Consider the following 22,809-nt stretch of genomic DNA (forward strand, 5'->3'; position numbering starts at 1 on the left):
AGTGGGAGAATAATCCAGGTAGTGAAGAGTGGGGGGTGGAGGGGGGTGCAAAGCAGGTGAGGAGAGCTCCTGACCAATCCCAGCAGAGATTTCCAGCACAACTCCAAGTGTGCCCTCATGCCCTCAGTGTGAGCCTGCGACACCAGGTTTCAAGTTCCACCCCGACATCTGCCAGCTATGTGATGGACCTGAGGAAGATGTGTTATTTGTCTTCCCAGGCCATTCCTCTGCTGTAAAGTGGCCCGTCCACTCTCCCAGCAGTTCCGTTACAATTACATTAAGCACGAGAAAGTATTTTGAAAATGAGACAGTTCTTGGTGAAAACAGGAATACTGCGTCTGACCCTTTGCTGAAGACGAGTTCTTAGCTTCTGACCTTCAGACCCCCAAACCAGGTGTCTATTCAATATTTAAATATTCAACACCTACATATGCAACATTTACCCTTTACAGTGTAGTCATATAGAGGAAACAGAAAGTATCACCAAAGATCACACCATGATTACGAAGTCTTTGCCCACCTGGGACTCTGCATCTTTCCTAAGAGAGAAAGACCTGTCGGACCTACAGAGTCATTTCAAGCATCTGGCAGCGTTTAGCACCATATGCTTTCTACAGCAATAAGACCATTCAAGGGCAGCCTACTTTAGGGAATGAGCCAACGTACGAAAGGCTCCTTGTCCTGACACAAGTACAGAGGCCACGGACGGACACTACTTACACACTCAGTGTGTACCGGATGTGCGGCGAACAGCAGAGCGGCCAACAGGGAGGATCTGGGGGCCAGGTTCAACCGCCGGCCTCTACTGCTGTACTGCAGGCCGCCAAACAGCACGGAGAAGACGTCCACCATGAGGACAGAGATGCCGCCGTGCAGGAGGATGTTGACCACGTGGAAACTCATGGGGTAGAAGCCTCCGGACAAATAGTAGTTAATCCTGTAGTGAGCGAAAGGGGTTCATACCAGGTGCGCAGAAGTGTGCAAAATAAAATGCAAAGCATCTGAAGGAAGAAGGCTGGTGACTGACAGTGTTAAAGGGAGGAGATATAGAAAGGGCAAGAACATAACTAACTACTGGGGGAAAAAGAGCAGATAAGAGCATGTCAGACAAGTGTGGCAGAAAACACGTGGAGAGGAAAAGCAGAAGGAAAGCTAAACAATTTCTTAAGCCCTAAAAAGGCAAGATTGCCTCCCAAGATGATATGACACAGCACACCTTACTCTTGGCTACCCCACAGGGACCTGGATTGAAGACAGTCACGTAACTTGCTTATCCAAAAAACAAAAAGTACTCCTTGGTAGTTCGTCCACCAGCTTTCCGTCCAACAAAACACATTCTCATCCGTCCAACAAAACACATTTCTGACTGCTTTTCAGTTACCAGCAGTTCTAATTCATCATTTCTGTGCTTCTGAGAGATCTGTACATAAGTACTGAATGCACCTGAAACAGCTATGAATGGGAACTTTGGGGAGGTGAACACATCTATTCAATGCAGATGGGGAGGTGGGGGAGGGTGCTTTTAGCTTTATTTTGTATTTGCATATTCACTTGGTAACAGCAGGAAGATTTTTACCTTGTTATTATCATTTTTACAGTGGAAAAAACCCCACAATTTCCTTAGACGCCACGTGTTGCCTTGACTCACATGGTTTCTCCAGTGGTAACCAGCAAAGGTCCAATCTCCAACAAACATGCAAAATGTGGAACGTTTCGCTAATTTGCACATCACCCTCGCACAGGGGCCACGTTCATCTTCCCTGCATCCTTCCACTTTTAGGATCTGTCCTGGACAAGCGAGCCCTGGAGTCGTGGTTCCTCAGGCTCGTTCTCCCCATGTTGCTGGGACCTACCCCTAACAGCTGGAATTAGCATGTACTCCTCGGAGACCCATATGAGTGAGTGGTCTGTTCTTCCCCAGGATCCACCGGCTCCACTCGCCCACACCAGGAGCCTTGTCACACAGAACCTGGCACAGCATCCTATGCAGCCCGCGCTGTCATACCTCACCTGAAAGTCAGGACGGTCAGAGGGCGGTAGGACTTGTGGCTGGTGTTGCTGCTCAGCCTACTGCCCCAGAAGTCATGATGCCACAGGTCCCCAAGGGGCGTTTCCGCTCGGAGGTCCTGAAGGGACACAGTAGAGGGCATTCAGGACAAAGGTGTCACAACTCCTCTCTCACCCTATGTTTAAGCCCTCAACAGGAGCTCTTCCTTAGAGCTGCTCATTCCCCTTTGGTCCATCTCTCCCATTAGCCCTGGGCCAAGCCACTGCCACCTCTCACCAAGGATACGGTCAGGCCGTCCTCCAGCACGTTCTCCCAGCTAATCTCTCCAACCTGCAAATTGGGTCACCCACCCCACCTTGCTTAAAACACCCAGATGGCTCCCCCCACCCCCAGGACAAAGCCGACGTCCTGATGTGGGTACCGCAGCCCAGGGTGCTCTGGCTCCTGTCAAGCTCTGCCTGCTCATCTCGTGGACTCTGACCTTTGTCCAGTCCCCACACAGCACCTGCTGCCACCCTTCCCCAAGGATTTGCACACGTAGGTGTCCACCAGACAGTTACCCCTCAGCTCCTCACAGCCCAGCATCTCCTGCCATTCACGTTCAGCCAGCAAGCTATGACCTTCCTCAGCTGATGCAATTCTCCTTCCATGGGCCTCAGGGCATCTCACACCTGTCCTCACAGTGCCTGGCACCCTGGTGGTTTATCATCTCTAACTACCATCTGTCTGCCTCACTGGACTGGGGGTGAGGCCCCAGGGCCACATCATGTAGGTGGGGAGTATACAGAAAGTGCTTAATCCATGTTGAATAAACTAATGCCTCTTTCATATTCAATACAGAGGGCAATTTTCTTAAAACATCTCAGTTAAAATTTGACTGGATAAGCATATATTGTCTATTTTTGAATCCTAGCTAAACAGAAGAAAAATGAAAGAAAAAACAACTTCCATCTAATTTTTAAAGATAAAAATCACTAATTATTAAAAAACGACATCTATTTTACTATTATGGTAATTTAATTTGGTCCTGTGCTACAGACGCTTAAAAATGCATATTTAAAAAATATACATTCATTTATTTTGGGGAGCACACAAGCAGGGAAGGGGCAGAGTGAGGAAGACAGAGGATCCAAAGCGGGCTCTGCACGGACAGGTTGACAGCAGCAAGCCCGACGTGGGGCTTGAACTCATGAACTGTGAGATCACGACCTGAGCCCAAATCAGACACTCAACCAACTGAGCCACCCAGGTGCCCTGAAAAATGCATCTTTTTAAAAATCATTTAAATGTAGAACTAGATTGTTTAAACTGTGTCTGACAAGAAGAGAGGCAGACAAGGCATTGCAGAATAAGCAATAAAAGCAAATACTAATTTTCTCTTCAAAGCATAACAAACAGGAATATTTTAGGGACTAGAAATTATGACATGCTAAGCACCACTAAGTGTATCAGTCCAGACTCTTCCCTGCAGTGACCAGATTAGCACTGATTAACATAAGCAAAAAAGAATGCTTTAAAGGAGACTGCAAGGCTCACGGACACCCAGGGGGGCTCCCAGGTTTGGGGCTCTGCAGCCAGAAGCACGCCCACAAATCACACCGCTAGACACTTTGAGGGGGCTGCCTGGCTGCCTCCAGACCTCGGCCTCTTGTGTGATTAGCTCCTGACTCCAGTAGGTGGGTGCACCTGAGAAGAGACCCTCTGCCCACGTCTGCATCCAACCTGGACAGTCCCTGCAGCTTCTAACAACCAAGGTGGGGAAAGTCTCAAGCAGAAATGTGTCAAATCATGGCTGGGACAAAGAAGCAAGCAGTGTCCATGGCACATGGGGACTTCAGTAAGTACTCACTACTTAAGTGCTTACTGATCAAAGGGAAAGGGCTTGAAGATGTGCGACAGAGGCAAAGTTGGTCACCTGATATCCACTTTGTGGGTGAATTTCACTTCATTGGGTATTGGCTTCAGAGACCTTGAGCATACTGACCCCTCTTCTAACAGTCAGTCCGGTATTTCATGAAGGTCTTGCAAACTACCCACAAGTCTGGTTTACTCAGTGACAAAATTGGAAGCCCATCTTCTTCTGCACTGTCCCAGAAGTATCTGCTCACTTGTGAAGGAGCTGGGCGGAGGATCTTTCCCTCCATTTGAGCAGAAAATGAACACCAACAAAGCTCTAAATATTTGATTAGGTGTAGCCTACACACAGCAGGGCACGCTGCAGGAAGAAAGGTCCATTTCTCTTCACAATGATTTATGGAAAAGACGTGTGTCTGAAATTCCTGCTAACTCCACTGTCTCAAAGAAAACCATCATCTCAATGAAAAAAGGCAACTCAACACTACAAGGAAGCATCTGGAAAACAGTCTTTAACACCAATAAAACCCAGGAACAGCCTGTTTCACATTACTGTGGGCACAGCGCCAATGAACAGAGTGGAGCCTTTCATTAAACAGGAAAGGAAAAAAGGAGGGCTAGCAAGTTAACAAAGGAGCACAGTGTGATGCTCTAGAAAACACTGCCAAGACAATGTGCAGCAGGGCCACAAAATGGCTTCATCGGCCTTACCCCACACGGAGGGAAGAATTATAACCGTGTCCCAGGCCATCCCGCATACAACAGGGCTTGCGCTTTCCCCTGCCTTGTTCATCAAAGTTCTTCCACGTAAGGTTTTTTTCTTTTTAATTTTTAAATGTTATTTACTTTTTAATTTTTTAATGTTTATTTATTTTTGAGACAGAGAGTGCGTGTGAGCAAGAGCGGGGGAGGGGCACAGAGAAGGAGACAGAGGATCCAAAGTGGGCTCTGCACTGACAGCAGGAAGCCCGATGTGGGGCTCGAACTCATGAACCATGAGATCATGTCCCGAGCTGAAGTCAGACATTTAACTGACAAGTCACCAAGGTGCCCCCTTCGATATAATGATCTAAGTGAATACTTTATGTATCTTCCACTTTGTAAAAGTGGAAGAGTGAAGAAACTCTTAATGAAATGAAGAATGGGCTTTAAAAATTAAGTCATGTTCTCCTTTCCTTGTTAGCAAAGCAATCCTGCAGCTATAAAACCACCGATGGGATGTAGTTGCTAGGAGCTACTACTTTTTTCTTTTAAGCGTGGTTTAAAAAGAAACAAACATCTACAGTAACTGCTGGGTGAACTTGAGGAAACTTATAAGTGAAGAACCTGAATTAAAAACAAACATCGGGGCACCAGGGTGGCTCAGTGGGTCTGGCATCTGACTCTTGATTTCAGCTCAGGTCATGATTTCACGGTTTGTGAGCTCAAGCCCCACGTTGGGCTCTGTGCTGACAGGGCAGAGCCTGCTTGGGGTTCTTTGTCCCCCCCTCTCTCTGCCCCTCCCCCACTCATGCTTGCTCATGTACATGCTCTCTCTCTCTCTCTCTCTCAAAATAAATAAAATTAAAAAAAACCTAAACATCAAGGTTGGTTGATAGTCTGCATCATAAAATAGAGAAAATCAGTACATACAAGATGTTACAAATAAAAAACTTACAAAAGTCACCCCCCCTTCCAACCTCACTGTCACCATCACACATACGTGTTGGTCACAGAGAATTTTTCTCAACATTTTCAATATGAAAATGAGGTTTTGCTCATTTGGGAGAATCCATGACTTCAAAATTTCAACAACAGTGTTACCGAGTTGCTACAACTGCACCGCCTGGAGAGAAATATATTAGGCTATTCCTTTGGGCTGTCTTCACTGGTGCAGACACACACACACGAAATAACTGCTGAGTAACTGAGAGGTCACAAATCTGTGCCATTTCCGCATTTCTTCTCCTGGGCTCTCCCTGCCTCCAAGGCTCTTGTCTGATTTTCTTTTAGTTCCCTTGAATCTTTTTCTTTCCTTTCTCCAAACCTATTTCTTTCTCCCTCTCTCTAGCTAGTGAAAGACAGGCATTTTCCCTGCACTGATATAGCACCCACTGGAGAGCAAAACTGGCTGGGATTTTGCAAACTCAGCAAATTTGAGTCTCCAAACACGAAATGGGCAGAAACTGCAGCTTCCACTGACAGCACACTCCTCATTCTCCAGCGCCTGCCAGCAGGCTGTCCTGATGCTATCAGCAAAGGACAAAGAAGAAGCCAACTCCCTGCCTGCTGCTGCAAACGGACGCAGACGGACGCACCTCTTGGCAGGTGATCAGACTCGTCCATCACTGCAGCAAGTGCATGTTGGGGTGGGGGGGAGGGGGAAAACAGCTGTGGCCTAGGATTCTAGAAATCTGTCATAAAACCTGAAATACTTAGTCTGCAATGCCCTTCCTTGCCTTGTAAACTGAGAGTAATGATCTCTCTGATGTGTGTGTAGACTGGGACCTCGGATGGGGTACGTGGTGAGGGTAAAGCCTGAGGTCAGGCAGGGGCTGGAGACCATAAACAATAAACAATAAAAGAGGCCCTAAATCACAAAGATGCTACCTAAAAGAGATGGGAAATCTACAACACAATTGGGGCCCAGGCAAATGCTTAACCAAGGTCGAATAGAGAATTATCCAACACGAACTTAGATTACTAATGAGAAACAGGCAAATGATTAACACAAGTTTACCAAAAAGGGGTTACCATACAAACCTTATTGTTAATGATAGCTTCAGAGTCATCAAAGACAAAATCTCCATCGTAGCTGCGTGCGAAACATACAAGGGAAACAAATCCCACTACTAACTTAGCCCAGAAAGGGGCAAGCACAGAAGAGGGGATGATGTGACCCAAATCAGCGTCCAACTCGGCCATTTTGAAAACTGCTGGCTGCCAGCCTCTTGCTCCAGCATCATGCTGGTTAGAAATCTATGAGAAAAATGACACAACACAAATATCCATCAACACACAGTTAGGAAAGTTTCTGCAGTGAGTAGGAACTAGACAGTCACCTACACTGTGAGTGTATAGGATCTGGTCATTACAAACTTTAAGATGTCGTTTTCAGAGTCTACTGGGCAGAAGGGTCACTGGGACACATGTAAATTCTCCTGGGCCTAACTGCAACCACCGAATCACAAGCCCTTGGGTTTCTGATACTGGATTATCTTGAGACATGCTGATTTAAGGAAATCCTATACCTATCAACCCCATAAGGCAAATTGTTTTTGTAGTCCTTGAACCAGTTTACACCAAAGTTAAAAAAAAAAAAAAAAAAAGTTACCAGGGTGCCTGAGTTGCTCAGTTGGTTAAGCATCCGACTTTGGCTCAGGTCATGATCTTGTGGTTCATAGGCTCAAGCCCCGCATCGGGCTCTGTGCTAACAGCTCAGAGCCTGGAACCTGCTTTGGATTCTGTATCTCCCTCTCTCTCTGTCCCTCCCCAACTCACACAGTGTCTCTCTCTCTCTCTCTCTTTTAAAAAATAAAACATTAAAAAAAAATTTTTTTTGAAGTTACCATGTTGCTTCATCCAATCCAGAGAAATCAATAAATATTCCTTGTTAAGTCTTAGCACATGGTGTGTGCATGTGTGGTAGGGTATAAAACATGGTCCTGATTCTGAGAGAGCTTAGAGTCTCTCTAGAACTCAGTCACTCATGCCAGTTAGCAGAAAATCTGGCAGAGAGAAGAGTTTTAACACAGATGATCAGGCAGGACACATGATCGATGGCCAGGTGAGGGGTTCACACACACACACGGACGAAGGAGAGAACACTATAGACTGACCAGTCTAGGACAATATCTTTGTCCAGAAAGAGCTGAGCCAAATCCTAAAGGAGAAGAGGGGGAAGCTATCCCAGGTAAGAATATGACCTTCAACGTTGGTGAAAGAGTCAAGTTAAAAATACCCTCTTATTTTTTAACTTTTCTTTCAAACAGGAAAAATGTTAAAGCCAGAACGGTTGGTCTCTCTGCCTTGCCATTTATTAGTTCTATGGCCTTGTCCTTTCAGAGTCTACTTCCTGTGACACTCAGCAAGGCGTAAGAGCTTTCCAGTGGTGACAGCTGCCTGAGAACCCCCTGCCTTGGAATTTGCCCAAATACAAAACTACACATTTTATCTGTCTCTATCTCCACTATACCTCCAACAGGTGCTTTCTTTGGATTGACCAGAATCATGTTTGGCTCAAAGTGTTCAGGTTCCAATCCTGGGTAACTATGGACAAGCTACTTAACCTCTCTGGCCTCAGTTTCCTTGCCTCTAAACTGGGGATAATTGTTGTACCTAACATGGTTGTCATTCCACAGGATAGCCACCTGAGGCGCTGAGAACTGCTGTCTGGCTTTAATGACTGCTGAGGGGAGGTTAACTATGGTTACAAGCACTTTCTTTAAGAAGGGTAAAAGCATGGACACAGAACTGTTTTTTAAATCCTAATATTAGTATTAATTTTTAAATACAAATATTTTGTTTATTATCTACATTAGTAAGGGCCCTGGCTCCAGTCCTTTTGGGCGAAGGTGGAGGAGAATCCCAAACCCCTTGATTGTGAAGGCAGTTTAGATGTATTTGTCTGTAGGCCTCCAAGGGACTACCCCAGACTATGGAATCAATGAGAAGTCAGCCAAATGAGAAGTCAGGCCATCTGAGGTCACAGGCATCTTTTCTCTGGCTTTTATCTGAGTGAATGTGGAAAAAGATCCAACAGTCAATGGGACACATCATCCTATGATAACACTATCCCTTTCCGGGTGCTGAAAAGAGGTCCAGATTTACAACCCAGAGAGGAAAGACTTTGTATCTCTCACTGCTGGTCCCTCAAGCTTCTCCACTTAATGTAATTCACTCTTAGCAAGTGCTGGTGGGAAATATCCCAGCTCCTATCTGCTGCCTTTGTCTTTTCCAATGAAAGGGTAAACCATTGGTTCAACCCAAATTATAGCTGCAAACACCATATAGGTCACCATGCAGGCCAACTGCTGCGTCTACATTTCAGCTAAAGAAACTGCTGCTAAAGAGGCACCTAGGGGGCTCAGTTGGTTAAGCGTCCAGCTCTTTGTTTTGGCTCAGGTCATGATCTCACGGTTCATGGGTCCAAGCCCTGCACTGGGCACTGCGCTGACAGTGCGGAGCTTGCTTGGGATTCTCTCTCTGTCCCTCTCTTTCTGCCCCTCCCCTGCTCTGTCTCTCTCTCAAAAATAAATAAATAAAAACTTCAAAATTTTTTTTAAAATAAGAAATTGCTACTAAAAAAGCAAAGCAAAACAAAAACAATGTGAAAAAGAAATCATAAAGACCATGTAGTTAGAAAGATGGCATGACTTCACATGAAGGGAATAAAAGTGTTCTTGGATTTGGAAAATTAATGTGGAGGAAAATGCGACAGTTTTAAATGCACAACAGAGCTGGTCTTGATGTTACCTGCTATGGGCCTAAACATCTGAATATTATGTCACAAAAGGTTGTCGTGAGGTTCCAATTCTTATAGGAAGAACACGGAAGCAAGACACATAATCTGTGCTCCTACATGAGCTGTCCTGCCCCACTTTTCATTTCAGATTATTTGTAATACAATGAATCTTTATTCATTGAATACAATGAATGTTTTTGGTACTCAGGCAATAGCAGAGATATATTGAAGGCAGACCATGGACTCAAACATCTGCAGCACCCTGGTGGGCCAGGCCGGGACTCCTGAAGCATCACCAGGATGGTTGGGTTAATCTCAGAACGATCTCCCCCTCTTCTACTGCAGGGACATCAGCAAGTCCTACATTGCAAGACTTCTATTGCGGCTTCCCTCCTGAGTCTCCAAGGTTCCCACTACTTTGCTGTCCCTGAAAATACTCCCAAATGCCCTTTTTTTATTTAAGGCATTATGGTTAATGTATACAGTGGAATGGTTCACAAAATACTGCAGATTAGCAAATGCCATAAAATCTACAATGTGTCAGGAACCCATGCAAAGTTCTCAGAGTGCAGCACTGGAGTTAAGAGGGTGGGCTCTCGAGGCAGGCGGAGGTGGACTCACTACCTTTGAGACCTTGAGCTTCTCAGTCTTTCTAAGACTCAAATCCTCACTGGCACAACAGGGTACCACCGCATAACTTTGGGAGGTTGCCAGAGGATTAAAGGAAAGAATGTATGGAAACAATTACTTCCCATTCTTGTTACCATTTTGGAGAATCTAGTTCCCAGTGCTTCATCCCTGATCTCCTGTCTTGGGAACAGAGATGTTGCTATCAATTCTTTATTCCTGCAGATGGTTTTACCAACCGAGACCAGCAGTAGCCCATCCAACTGTCCCAATGTAACTGAGAGAAGGGTGTCCTTCCTTGGATGGGCCCAGGGCACTGCCTCCTTGGCCGGTGTCTGAATGTCCTGCATAAATGGCACAGTCTAATACAGTGACCCTGCTCCAACCTCTCTTCCTCCAACAGGAAAGCAGCCTTTGTTCTGATGATCCCAGCCAGGCTTGGTGCTCAAGTTAAAGAAGCCCTCCCTGAGTGAGGTGGTACAGACAGGTTGACCTGCCCCTCCACCTCTTTTTTTGTACACAAGCCATGAAATAGGAAGGTGCACTTTCTGTTTTTCTCTTGCTAGGTCTCCAAGTACACGGTCTCATTTCTCCCCTCCAGGTGTCCTGCCTGGGAGCCCTGGCTCTGGGGTGGGATGGTAAGTTCACCATATGAAGTGCTAAGAAGGGAGTGTCACGGAGGTCTCAGGCTCAGTCCCAGTGGTGCTACAGCCAGTTTTTCAAGTGGTAAAACTGCTGCTCTGATCCCTATCTGACTCCTGTGCTGATTTCACACTGTTCAGAATTAACTGGCCCTAGAAGTAACTGAATTTTGGAATGAAGCAGAAGGCTCTTTATTCTCAATTTCTCAAAACTTCTAATATGAAGCCTCTATTTTCAGGGGGTTCAAATAAATTCATAAATCATCAATGGTCAAAAAAACAAGGACTCCACCTCCCAAAAGGAATGTCACTGAGCTGTGAACCCTAGGGACCCAGTGACAACTGACATAGCAGCCTCAGACTGCAGGAAATAGGGATGGTGAGACCAATCTAAAGGATTCGCCCTGGGACTATGAGCAGCAGTTACCTACTGCAGAATATTTTTCCACATGCATGGAAGGGCCTGCTGGCCTCTGGCCGACCTTTCTACCTCATCAGTAACAATCCATCCAAACGCAAACTGCCCTCTGCCAGGCTGCGATGAGACAGTGCTTCTGGAAATCAGACTAAAGAACACGATCATTTGTGACCCAGCATCTGGAGATGTTAGCTGGCTGCTCCTCTCTTGGGGGCTTCAAGTTTTGGGAGCCTGTGATCTCCACCGCCCCCCACAATGCAGCGCTGAAAAAATGCTACTCAAAGTATCTTCCTCTTGTGATCGCCTTTCTGCTTTTTAATTCAGTAAGAGGCGAGAGCCATGCCTGCCTACAGCAAGAAGGACTGTGTGTGGTTCGGCATTCACAGTTACACTGTCTCAGAAAGTTTCCAGCTTGCTAGCTTGTAGCCATTTCCCCCTCTAAGTCAGCCGGCACCACTTCACCCCACGTCGATTTGGGGTGTGCCAGGCAAGGTCAGGACTGCAGGGTGAGGGGACAGAGAAGGGATCCAGTCAGTCGTTACTGTAATTGTTCCTCAAGGAATTCTCCCCATCCATCTGCTCTCCCAGAGATAACTGTGTGGGATGATTCACAGCGCGCTGGCTAGATCTTTTTTCTAACTCCTCCCTCCTTTTGTGTGTGATTAAAAAAATAGAAAGAAAGAAACACACACACACACACACACACACACACAGCCCACAGTCAAAACATCAACACGACCAGAAGCCCCGCGGAGTTCGCAGGAGGTGAGGCGGCGGCTGCACCACCTGCTCGGCTTCCCTAAACTCCAAGCCCGCGCGGGGAAGTGGCAGCTCGTTGGCCCCGGGCGCCCGGGCCGGTGGCACGCGGTTCTCCCGTCGCTCCGCTCGGCAGCCAGCGCGGAGGAGCTGGCACTCGCGGCGCTGCAGGGGAGCCGCCTTTAACCTAGGGCAGGCGGCCAACAGGCCCGGCTGTGCCCAGCCATCGCCGGCGCCACGGCCAGCTGGCGGCCAGGCGCAGGGCTCCGCGGCCAGGTGGCCACTCCTGGGACGCACCGCAGACGCCTGGTACGCCCCGGGGGCGACGGAGCGCCCGTGCAGTTGGAGCAGGCAGGGGTGGCAGCGGTGACCACGGCCCCGGGCGGAGGGAGAGCAGGAGCCCGGGCGCGGGCAGGAGGAGCGCGTACCCTCCACGCCGCGTCCATTGTCCCGTGTGCAGCTTACACCGGGGCGCTTGGGGCTCGCGTCCCCCGTGACCCTGGCCCCGGTCGCAGCCCAGGTCCTGGAGCCAACTCCCAGCAGCACCACCGCCGGACCCGGGCCGGCCCGCGGGGCTCGGGGCGCGGCGACAGCGAGGACCCCGCGTCCGCTCCGCGCCCAACTATGCTCGTCTCGCAGCACACTCGGCCACTCGGCCCTGCAGGGGCCGCCCCACGCATTACCTGCAAGGAGCCCGAGCGGCGGCCGCATCTCCCTCCCGGGCGCGTAAACTCCGACCGCTCTCGGCGCCCGCCCGGAGCTGGGCAGGGGGAGGGGCCGTCCGCGCCGCGCCCCCGCCCCCTGCCGCGCCCCCCTTCCTGCGCCGCGCGCCGCCCGCACCGCCCGCAGCTCCCCCACGCGTGCGGGCGCTCACTCTCACACTCCCGCCTCGGCCCGCCCTCTCCTCGCGGCCATTGGCTGCTCCTGTGGTCACTTTCACGCCGCAGCTCGTTCCTCTTCAGCTCATTGGCGGAAGCGCCGGTGACGTCGGGCCAGAAGGCGCTACACGGCGGCGAAAGAGGCGCAGCGACAGAAGGCGTCGGCGGGAGAGCAGGAAGCGGAGTTCCAGGCGCGGAGGCCGGGCGGTGCCGGGGCGGGAAGGGGCGGCCCCAGCCTGGCCCCTGGAGGCGGGCCGCGTGGGCGGGGCCGCCTCCTCCAGTCCGCGGGCGCGGGAGCTTGCTCCCCGTGGGTCTCGCGCTTCTAGCACTGTGGGTGGCGCTCCGCGGTGGGACTGCAGAGTCCTTGCAGGAAAGGGAGCTGGAGGAGAACCGTCAGGGCTCTTCCTGGCAGGGAGGAGTTGTTCCAGATTTGCGTGTCTCCACATTCTGCCTGACTTCTTCCTGTCTGGGAGGAGTTGTTTCCAATTTGTAGGTTCACCAGAACTTCCTTCCAAGGCCCTGCCGCCTATTGTTTGTAACAGACCCTCTTTCTGGACTCAGGTCTTGATTCTTCACCTGGCCGGATGAGACATTCAGTCGTCCATCCATTCACCAGTAGTCACTTTGTTCTCAACTTTTAACTCCCAACCGGATTGCCACTCTGCCCTCCAGTAACTCCCATCTCAGTAGATTACTTTGTCTCTTGCCTCAAGAAAAAGGAACTTTTGGGGCGCCTGGGTGGCTCACTGGGTTAAGCGACTGACTTCATCTCAGGTCATGATCTCGCAGTTTGTGAGTTCAAGCCCTGCGTGGGGCTCTGTGCTGACAGCTCAGAGCCTGGAGCCTACTTCAGATTCCATGTCTCCCCCTCTCTCTACCCCTCCCCTGCTCACACTCTGTGTCTCTCTGTCTCTCAATAATAAGTAAATGTTAAAAAAAAAAAAAAACTTTTTGCATTTTTCACCCCCAAACCTACACACATCCTTAAAGCACGGATTCTGCCCTCCCCATTCCTCACTTCCACCTCCACCTCCACCCCCAGTATCAGAGTCCAGCCTGAGATCAATCTCTCCCTCTTGGCTGGATCCGTATCATCAGCATTTAATCAGTCCTAAGCCTTCCTTGCCCCCCACCCCCCACCTTACCCTGCCCTTCCAGCTGCCACCCTGCCCCCTCTCCTACTCTTCATAACTGAAGTTAAAAGAGCTGCCCGTCCCCCCCCCCCTCCGCCCTCCCCTTTTTAGTCTTCAACTGGCAGTGACTTCCTGGTTTCCACATTCTACTGTAACTGCATTTCCTATAGTCGTCCACAATCACTAAATCCAAAGGACACTCTCTTTTCTCATTTTACTTGGTCTCTCAGCAAAATTCTTTCTTCCTCAAAACACACTTCTTTTGGTGATAGTGGTGTGCTGCTCTCCTGTTTTCCCCCAGGCTCCTTACTTTGCTCATCTGCTGCTCGATGATCTCCAGAGGGCATATGGTTAAGGTCTCAGTCCTTCCATGCCACAATTTTTCTGTGTGATTTAATCCACCTCCAACGTTTCAACTGCAGACTTAACAACTCCAGCCCCTACTTATCTAGCTTCCACCTGGTTGTGTCACTAGCAGTTGGGATAGAAAGCATGCTTTCACTGCTTTCTCCTCCTCAGGTCTCCCTCTAATAGTGACGGTACCACCACCTGCCCAGTATTTCCTAAACTGTGCCTTCACCCTTGGCATATAGCAAATCACCAAGATTCTACCTGCTAAATGTCTATCAAGTCTGTCCACTTCTTTCCATCTCCAAGGCCACGTATGATGCCATGCTGCTGTGCATGTGTCTTCCTAACCCACTCAGCAATGTCACACAAGCAGACTGCAATCAGCCATGGTGAGGGTATTTACACTATAGAAAAATTGACAAACATTATGAATCAGCCTAATTTGTTGTTTTGCTGATTGTCTCTAGACTTAATAAAGTACAAAAATAAATGGTGAAAAAAATTTTTAAAAGAAAGTAATGGAAAAAATGTTAATATTGCAGATTAAGCTTTAAAATGGGTTGTGCTTGGGGTGCCAAGGTGGCTCAGCTGGGTAAGTGTCTGACTTCGGCTCAGGTCATGATTTCACAGTTTGTGGGTTTGAACCCGTGTGGGCTCTGTGCTGACAGCGTGGAGCCTGGAGCCTGTCTAAAAAAATAAAAAAATAAATAAATAAACTAAAATGGGTTGTGCTTAGTGCTAAAACTAAAAGATTTTAGTTTAATGGGTTTATTTGAACACGGTAAGAAATAGTTTAATAGATCACATATCAGATTTAATGACAATAAGTTCTTTGGGAAAAGAGCACATTGAGATACAATCCTTTTGTGAAACCATGGTTGAATTACAAGCATTGGTTGGATACAGATACAAGGCTAGAGCAAAAATCAACAAAGATGTTCTATGAGAATGCCCAAATGATGCTGCATGACCTGGACCATCTCCCCAAACACTCTTTTTTTTTTTTTTTTTTAATTTTTTTTTCAACCTTTATTTATTTTTTTGGGGACAGAGAGAGACAGAGCATGAACGGGGGAGGGGCAGAGAGAGAGGGAGACACAGAATCGGAAACAGGCTCCAGGCTCTGAGCCATCAGCCCAGAGCCTGACGCGGGGCTCGAACTCACAGACCGCGAGATCGTGACCTGGCTGAAGTCGGACGCTTAACCGACTACGCCACCCAGGCGCCCCCCCAAACACTCTTATGTCCCTCTCTATATGCTCTCATAATTCTTATCATAAGTGTAACTAACTATTCATGTGATCACTGTATAAAGTCTGTCTCCATTATTAGACTGTGAATTCCATGGAGGCAATGGCCATGTCTCTTGAACACTATACCCCCTGAAGCAGCTGTGCCCCTCACAGAGCAGGCACTCAACAATGTTTCTCGAAAAGAAGTACATTTCTGAGGGGTGCCCAAGTGGCTCAGTTGGTTGAGCATCTGATTCTTGAGTTCGGTTCAGTTCATGGTTTCACAGTTCATCAATTTGAGCCTCGCATCAGGCTGACAGCAGGAAGCCTGTTTGGGATTCTCTCTCTCTCTCTCTCTCTCTCTCTCTCCCTCTCTCTCTCTCTCTCTCTTTCTGTCCCCTGCTCATGCTCTCTCCCTCCCTCTCTCTCTCAAAATAAATAAATAAACTTAAAAAAAAAAAGAAGTACATTTCTGAAAGTCATACTGCATGTTATTAGAAACACTGGAGTTAAAATTGGAATCTCTGACTTAATCCAATGGTATTCAATTCCATAAATTGCTGTGCCAGCCATGATCAAAATGTCACCATACTATGTGCCAAGCAAGGGGCAGGCTTTGTGGAGAATATTAAGGTGAACATGGTGCTGATTCTACCTTTCATAATCTTATGGTTTATTAAGAAGTATGAGATGTGGGATGCCTGGGTGGTTCAGTTGGTTAAGCGTCCAACTCTTGGTTTCGGCTCAGGTCATGATCTCATGGTTCGTGCTCTCGAGCCCTACATCAGACTTCAAGCTAATAGTGCAGAGCCTTCTTGGGATTCTCTCTCTCCCTCTCTCTCTGCCCCTCTCCTGTTCACTCTCTGTCTCTATCTCTGTCTCTGTCTCTCTAAATAAATAAATAAATAAATAAATAAATAAATAAATAAATACTTAAAGAAGTATGAGATGCAGACGATACCTCCCTACTGCTAGTTCATACACAGACCCCCACCTCTTGACCCCAGTCCCTTGGACAAGAGCTCTGGGGTCATTGTCACACATAGAACACAGGTTGGTTGAGTGCTTAGTGTGTGCCAGGCACTGTGCTAAACCCTTTGCATATGTTATTTTTAAAAATTCTCACAAAAACTCTAACAAGTGAACATCATTATCCTTATCCTACAGATAAGGAAAAAGAGGAACAGAGGTCCAGAGTCAAACAGAGAGTGCATTTTTTTTTTTTTTTTTAGCCAGTTCATTTTTCAGTGGAACCAAGACTAGGTATACAACTGAGGGATGTAGCTGGAGATTTAAAGAACCCTCAAGGGGCACCTGGGTGGCTCAGTCGGTTAAACATTCCAACTTTGGCTCAGGTCATGATCTCTCGGTTGGTAGATTTGAGCCTGGCTTCGGGCTCTGTGCTGACAGCTCAGAGCCTGGAGCCTGCTTCGGATTCTGTGTGTGTCTGTCTCTGTCCCTTCCTTGCTCATACCCTGTCTCTCTCTTTTTCAAAAATGAACATCAAAAAATTTTTAAAAAATAAATAAAGAACCCTTGAAATGCCCAACAAGGTTGATATTTGGGGCTGGAAAGAACTAGAACTGAGAAGATGGTAAGTATTGCCTTCCTTTCCCCCAACCTCCCCATATGTTCTCCCTTTCTCTTTTCTCAGTAGCAGATGTCAATGTTGGAGGCAGATGAACAATTTGAGTCTTTTGGAGGGAAGCTACATAATTGGTTGTAGAGCCCCTTGCCCAGCTGCCACCCTTTTGCCTCTGATTGGTAATACTCTGAGGGTGGGTGCTGCTATTCAGTGCACCTGCTGTTTCTTGATGGCACTTCTAACTGGGGTGGCAAGCAGAAAAGGAACCTTGGAGTCCCTACACTTACACTCTTCCGAGGGTCAAGGTGGACAGAAGTTGTTTGCTCCAGGGTTGGCTCATTCATCAGGGACCCAGGTTCTTTCCATCTCCTTGCTCCTGCCATCCTTGTTGGGGGTGCCATTTCAGTTGCTCATGGTACCAAATGGCTCCTTCAGTTCCTGGCATCTTATTTGGAATGGCAAAATCTAAAAGCAAGACAGAACCTTCTCCTGTGATGTCTGACTCTTAGGAAGGAGGAAATCTTTCCTAGAAACGGCCTACCTGAGATCCTGGCCACGTGTCCACCCCTAAATCATCTACTAGCAAGGGAAGAGAACCAATGTAGGTAGGGCTTACGTGTAATGCAGTCTTCTTTCCCTAAATCACAGGGGGTGGGGGCAGTTGGTGGGCTGGCAATTTAGAGTTTCTGTTGGGAGGAATGGATGCTGGATAGGTAGATTAGCATGTCTTACCAAATGGCATTTGGAAGAGGATGAAGTGTTAAGGGGGAGGGGATTTTACTATTAACACATGAAAGATTTTGATTTGTATGTTGAGAAGAATCAGAAGGGAAGGAGGGGTTGAAGATAAAGGAGAAAACAAAGTGATATGGACCATGGTCTTTGAAGAGCTAAAATGAAAATCTAATCCAGGGTACAGATTGAAATACTTACCTTTTTTCCTCTTAAGCTAAAGAATATTTAATAATGCCAAAATATATAAACCTTCCATTCATGTGTTGTCTAATTTTGGGGAAACATTTCCACTTGTTTTCCCAAGTTCAAGTTAGCTATCTACTCTATCCTTAAATTAACTACCTACTTTCTTTCATTTCTTCTAAATTTTCCTCTTTTCAAGAGGCCTATGATCAAATCTGTTTTTGGAATTCCCAAATCTCACAAGAGTTGGTAAGAACTTGTGTAGGTCAATCAATATTTGCCAGGCATAGAGATTTTTTGGTACAAATATTAAAAATGCCTTGGAAAGAACTGCTAAGCGGTTTTATTTGCTAAATCTTAAAGCATCATATTTTACATAGTATTTCCATACACTTTCATTTTCATTTTTTAAAAATTTTTTAATGTTTATTTATTTTTGAGAGAGAGAGACAGAGCACGAACAGGGGAGGGGCAGAGAGAGAGGGAGACACAGAGTCTGAAGCAGGCTCCAGGTTCTGAGCTGTCAGCACAGAGCCCGATGTAGGGCTCGAACCCATGAACCATGAGATCATGAACTGATCCAAAGTTGGAACGTTTAACTGACTGAACCACCCAGGCGCCCCTACACTTTCATTTTTAATGTGTCTCTTCAACATTAGATTTGTAATAATAAATTAAGCAAACAAGCTTGTCTAGCCAATGTAGTTATATTTGAGTCTAAACTTTGAGGCCTATGATGTCAGAAGAGGGAATAAAAAAGTGCTTACTCTGTGTAGTACTAAGCATATAACGTATATTAATTCATTTGGTCCACACAACACCTTATAAAGTAGACGTATTATTGTCCCCTATTTTAAAATTTTTTTTTTCAACGTTTATTTATTTTTGGGACAGAGAGAGACAGAGCATGAACGGGGGAGGGGCAGAGAGAGAGGGAGACACAGAATCGGAAACAGGCTCCAGGCTCTGAGCCATCAGCCCAGAGCCCGACGCGGGGCTCGAACTCACGGACCGCAAGATCGTGACCTGGCTGAAGTCGGACGCTCAACCGACTGCGCCACCCAGGTGCCCCTGTCCCCTATTTTATAAATGTGGACACTGAGGTACAGAGAAGTTAAGTAACAGCTGTATGTGATAGAGCTAGGAATCAGGGCCAAGCAGCCTGGCCAGGAAAGGGTCAAGATTTAACCAGTTCATTCTTTCGTTCCTACACAGCCTGGGGTGTACATCAACTAAGAATTATGCAAATTCCTCAAAATCTGCATCTTTATCTCCTTAGCCTTTCTTCTTTTCAATCTTCCTTTGCCTAATCTTCAGTGTTTCTTTGCTTGGCATCTTGTTCTCTTTTCCTTCTCCCTATCTCCTTATCCTCAGCTGTCTCACGTTAAATCTCTACTTAAAATAAATATTAAAATCATGGAATAATTAACAACAATAATGGTTAATCTTCACTGATAGCTTAGTATGTGTCAGGCACATACATAAGATACATGTGTTCATGGATGATTTTATATAAACCTGATAACCCCTTGGAGTGTGCTAATTTTCCCTGTTTTACAGATGAGGAAGTTGATCTTAGAGACATTAGGTAGCCTATTAAAGGTCATGCAGAAAGCCAGGGGCAGAGCTGGGATTTGCACTGGGCAACATGACACCAGATCCCATTTTTTGAATCATTACACAAGATTGCCTCCTACTTGATTATAGTTTCTTCTGATTTTTGCTTCTCTCCTCCAGAATACTAGAATCTTTCCCATAAGCTCCCCTTTCTTTGAATTGACAAATTCTTGCTCTTCAGCTCAAGTTTTATGGTCTTTGTGCAGACCACCTGTCTACATTTTTAGCAATGAGCTACATTTCCATGGTTATAATTTATTTTTTATGAATTACATTTACATTGTTGCAGCTCTTATGGAATTTGAAGGGCACTCTAGTACCTTGTGACTATTTGAGCATTTTCTCTTGGCTTTTTTTTTAAATATTTTTTTAAATGTTTATTTATTTTTGAGAGAGACAGAGCGTGAATGGGGGAGGGGCAGAGAGAGAGGGAGACACAGAATCCGAAGAAGGTTCCAGGCTCTGAGCTGTCAGCACAGAGCCCAACATGGGGCTCGAACTCACGAACTGTGAGATCATGACATGACCCGAAGTCGAATGCTTAACCGACTGAGCCACTCAGGTGCCCCTCTCTCGGCTTTTTTGTTCATACTTTTTTTTAGCTTTGTCTAAGATATCCATCATACCTTGATCTTCCAGAGACTTCCCACTTACTTTTAGAACCTAGTCCAAGGAGCACTTTCTTTGGGAAGTCAGCCTTTCTCAAACCCTCAGGTAGAATTAATCATGCCCTCCCTTGGGTCTTCATTGGATCCCATAAACCTGTGAGGCTCTTTCCAACCTATTAATTGTTCTTGCAGAGATTTGTTTATAAATGTAGTGCTTTCTCCCTTTCTTTGCCTTCAGGACCTAACATGATAGTCAAAAGTTGTGTTTGTTGAATTTAACTTCCAAATTCAATAGGACTACCTAACAGAAATACTCTAGTGTGCATAGGACTCTAATCTATGTAATCTAATCTAAACTAATCTAATCTAAGGATTAGATTTGGCCTAGGAAAGAAAAATCCCATGGGGGATATGATCTCAAATGTTCCAAGGGCTGTCAGATTCTGTGCTCTGTTAAACACAGTTAAAACTAATGGGTATGAGTTGGAAGGGGAATGTATCTCAGTTTGAGAAATAACTTTCTAATAATAAATATCTAACAATGGAACAGGTTACCTTAAGAACAACCATGAGTTCCCCTTAAATTATGTCTTCAAGCACAGGCTGAACAAACCTATGGCAAATGTACTGAGGAAGTGATGAGGGACCAACTAACAACACCCCCCCCCCCCCCCACCAGGTGATTTATGTGTGTAATTTTCCTCAGGTACTCCTAGAGGCCCAAGGACAAAGGAAAGGGAAAGAAAACCAATGGTTAATTGGTAGAGGTCACACCCATGCAGCACAAGAGTTTCCAAATATCTTAGTAAATTATAAGAAAAAGGCTTATCAATAGCCTTTTTCTTATCAATAGCCTAATCTTCAGGAACTCCCTACTATCTTAATAAAAATGTTTTGCTAGAGGGAAAAACAACCTTAGCTTGACAATAGCCAACCTCCAGTAATCTGTGAAACTTCTTTAGCATATGGAAATTCCTTTAAGGAACTTCCTCTTGACTTTATCCTTCCCCTGACTCAGTATATAACCAGTCAGTCTTCACAACCTCAGTGCAGCTCTTTCTACCCACGGGTCCTGTCTCCGTGCTTTAATAAAATCACCTTTTTGCACCAAAGATGTCTTCAAGAATTCTTTCTTGGCTGTCAGGTCTGAATCTCCACCACTCCAAAACCTCATCAGAAGGAATTCTTTCCTGCATTCAGAGGGACATTGAATCAGATGACCTCAAAAGGATGTCTTGACCTTGATGATTCTGGTGCTATTAAGGTATAATTTTCAAAAAAGTTGACAACACAACTCCCACACATGTATAGAATGAAGAAATGTTAAAGATTTATTTCAACTTTCTAATGAAAGAACTAGAGAAAATGTGGCAAAATCAGTTCAATGAGAATCAGAGGAATAGAAATTACCTTCACCAGAAGACACATTCTGATATAACTTTGCTGAGTGTGAGATAAAACTGGTTAATGTCTACAGGGCATTAAAATTGTAACCTTTAGCATTATCCTTTTTCCTAGATAGAAATAATTTGCATCTCTAATGGACAAAGTTTACAGATTAATAGTAACTACATAGAGACAGCTCTTATCTAACAGTAAGTAGAAAAAGCAAATAAAGTGACAATCCCCTAAAAAAAGTTAATAATACTTGGATGAGCCTGTCAAACAACGTCCCAGTATATGAAGCTTCCTGGAACTGCTGCAAAAAATTACCGCAAACCGGGGAGCTCTCATTGTTCAAGAGGCTGGATGTCTGAGATCAAGGTACTGGTCCTTGATCAGTACTGGTTCCTTTTGGAGGCTGTGAGGGAGGATCCCTCCCATGCTCTTCTCTTAGCTTCTTGTGTTGCTGTAAGTCCTTGGGGATCCTTGGCTTGTAGACACATCCTAGCAATCTCTGCCTTTGCAATCACATGGCATTTCTTCCCCGTGTGTCTGACTGTTTCCTTGTCTTTCTTCTTGTCTAAGGACACTGGCCATATCGGATTGAGGGTGCACCCTACTCTGGGATGTCCTCATCTTACTAATTACATCTACAAAACCTCTATTTCCAAATAAGGTCACATTCTGAGGTTTTGGGAAGGACATGGATTTGCTCTGTGTGTGTGTGTGTGTGTGTGTGTGTGTGTGTGTGTGTGTAGTGGGTATTCAACCTAATATACCCAGTAAGAGAGTAAAGGGACATGCCACCTACTTTTTTTTTTTTTGCCTTATTTCCAAGTTTTAAACACTTTTTCTTAACAGCAGCAGTCACGTTCTCAGTCTCTCCACCGATATCACCTACATTTTAGCAAGTCATTCAGTTGAGGCTAGCTCTACATTTATTGATATGATACAAAGGGATACTAAGTATGGGTCTAATAAGAAATGTAAGGTCTGGGGCGCCTGGGTGGCTCAATCGGTTAAATGTCCGACTTCAGCTCAGGTCATGATCTCATGGTCTGTGAGTCTGAGCCCCACGTCGGGTTCTGTGCTGACAGCTCAGAGCCTGGAGCCTGTTTTGGATTCTGTGTCTCCCTCTCTCTCTGACCCTCCCCTGTTCATCCTCTGTCTCTCTCTGTCTCAAAAATAAATAAACACTAAAAAAAAAAAAAAGAAAGAAACGTAAGGTCTAAATCACATAGGAATGCTTGTATATAATCATCCAAAAGGCTTTAATAATTCCAGTGCTGGTCTCAGGTCACTTGGTTACCATTTTGGGACAAGTCCTTTTCATGAACTGTTTGGGTATGTAACCTGT

General features: G+C 46.0%; 1 protein-coding gene and 1 pseudogene across 2 annotated transcripts in view; both read right to left on the reverse strand.

The window, feature by feature from the left end:
• TMTC4 (transmembrane O-mannosyltransferase targeting cadherins 4) overlaps positions 1 to 12,679 on the reverse strand; it is a 65,906-nt gene extending 53,227 nt beyond the window's left edge. The window contains exons 1-4 of one of the 2 annotated variants that reach the window (XM_030313592.1): positions 12,622 to 12,679; positions 6,605 to 6,820; positions 2,011 to 2,126; positions 721 to 937 (exon numbers count right to left, since the gene is read on the reverse strand). In XM_030313592.1, the coding sequence (XP_030169452.1) occupies positions 721 to 937; positions 2,011 to 2,126; positions 6,605 to 6,766 (495 nt within the window). In that variant the 5' untranslated portion in view covers positions 6,767 to 6,820; positions 12,622 to 12,679. Of the gene's footprint in view, positions 1 to 720; positions 938 to 2,010; positions 2,127 to 6,604; positions 6,821 to 12,430; positions 12,521 to 12,621 lie in introns of those variants that run through there. The other variant, XM_030313584.2, reaches the window with a different exon arrangement.
• LOC115526626 lies at positions 1,698 to 1,794 on the reverse strand (annotated as a pseudogene).
• Positions 12,680 to 22,809: the final 10,130 nt, after the last annotated feature.

Source organism: Lynx canadensis, chromosome A1, assembly GCF_007474595.2.
Source record: "Lynx canadensis isolate LIC74 chromosome A1, mLynCan4.pri.v2, whole genome shotgun sequence".
NCBI lineage: Eukaryota > Metazoa > Chordata > Mammalia > Carnivora > Felidae > Lynx > Lynx canadensis.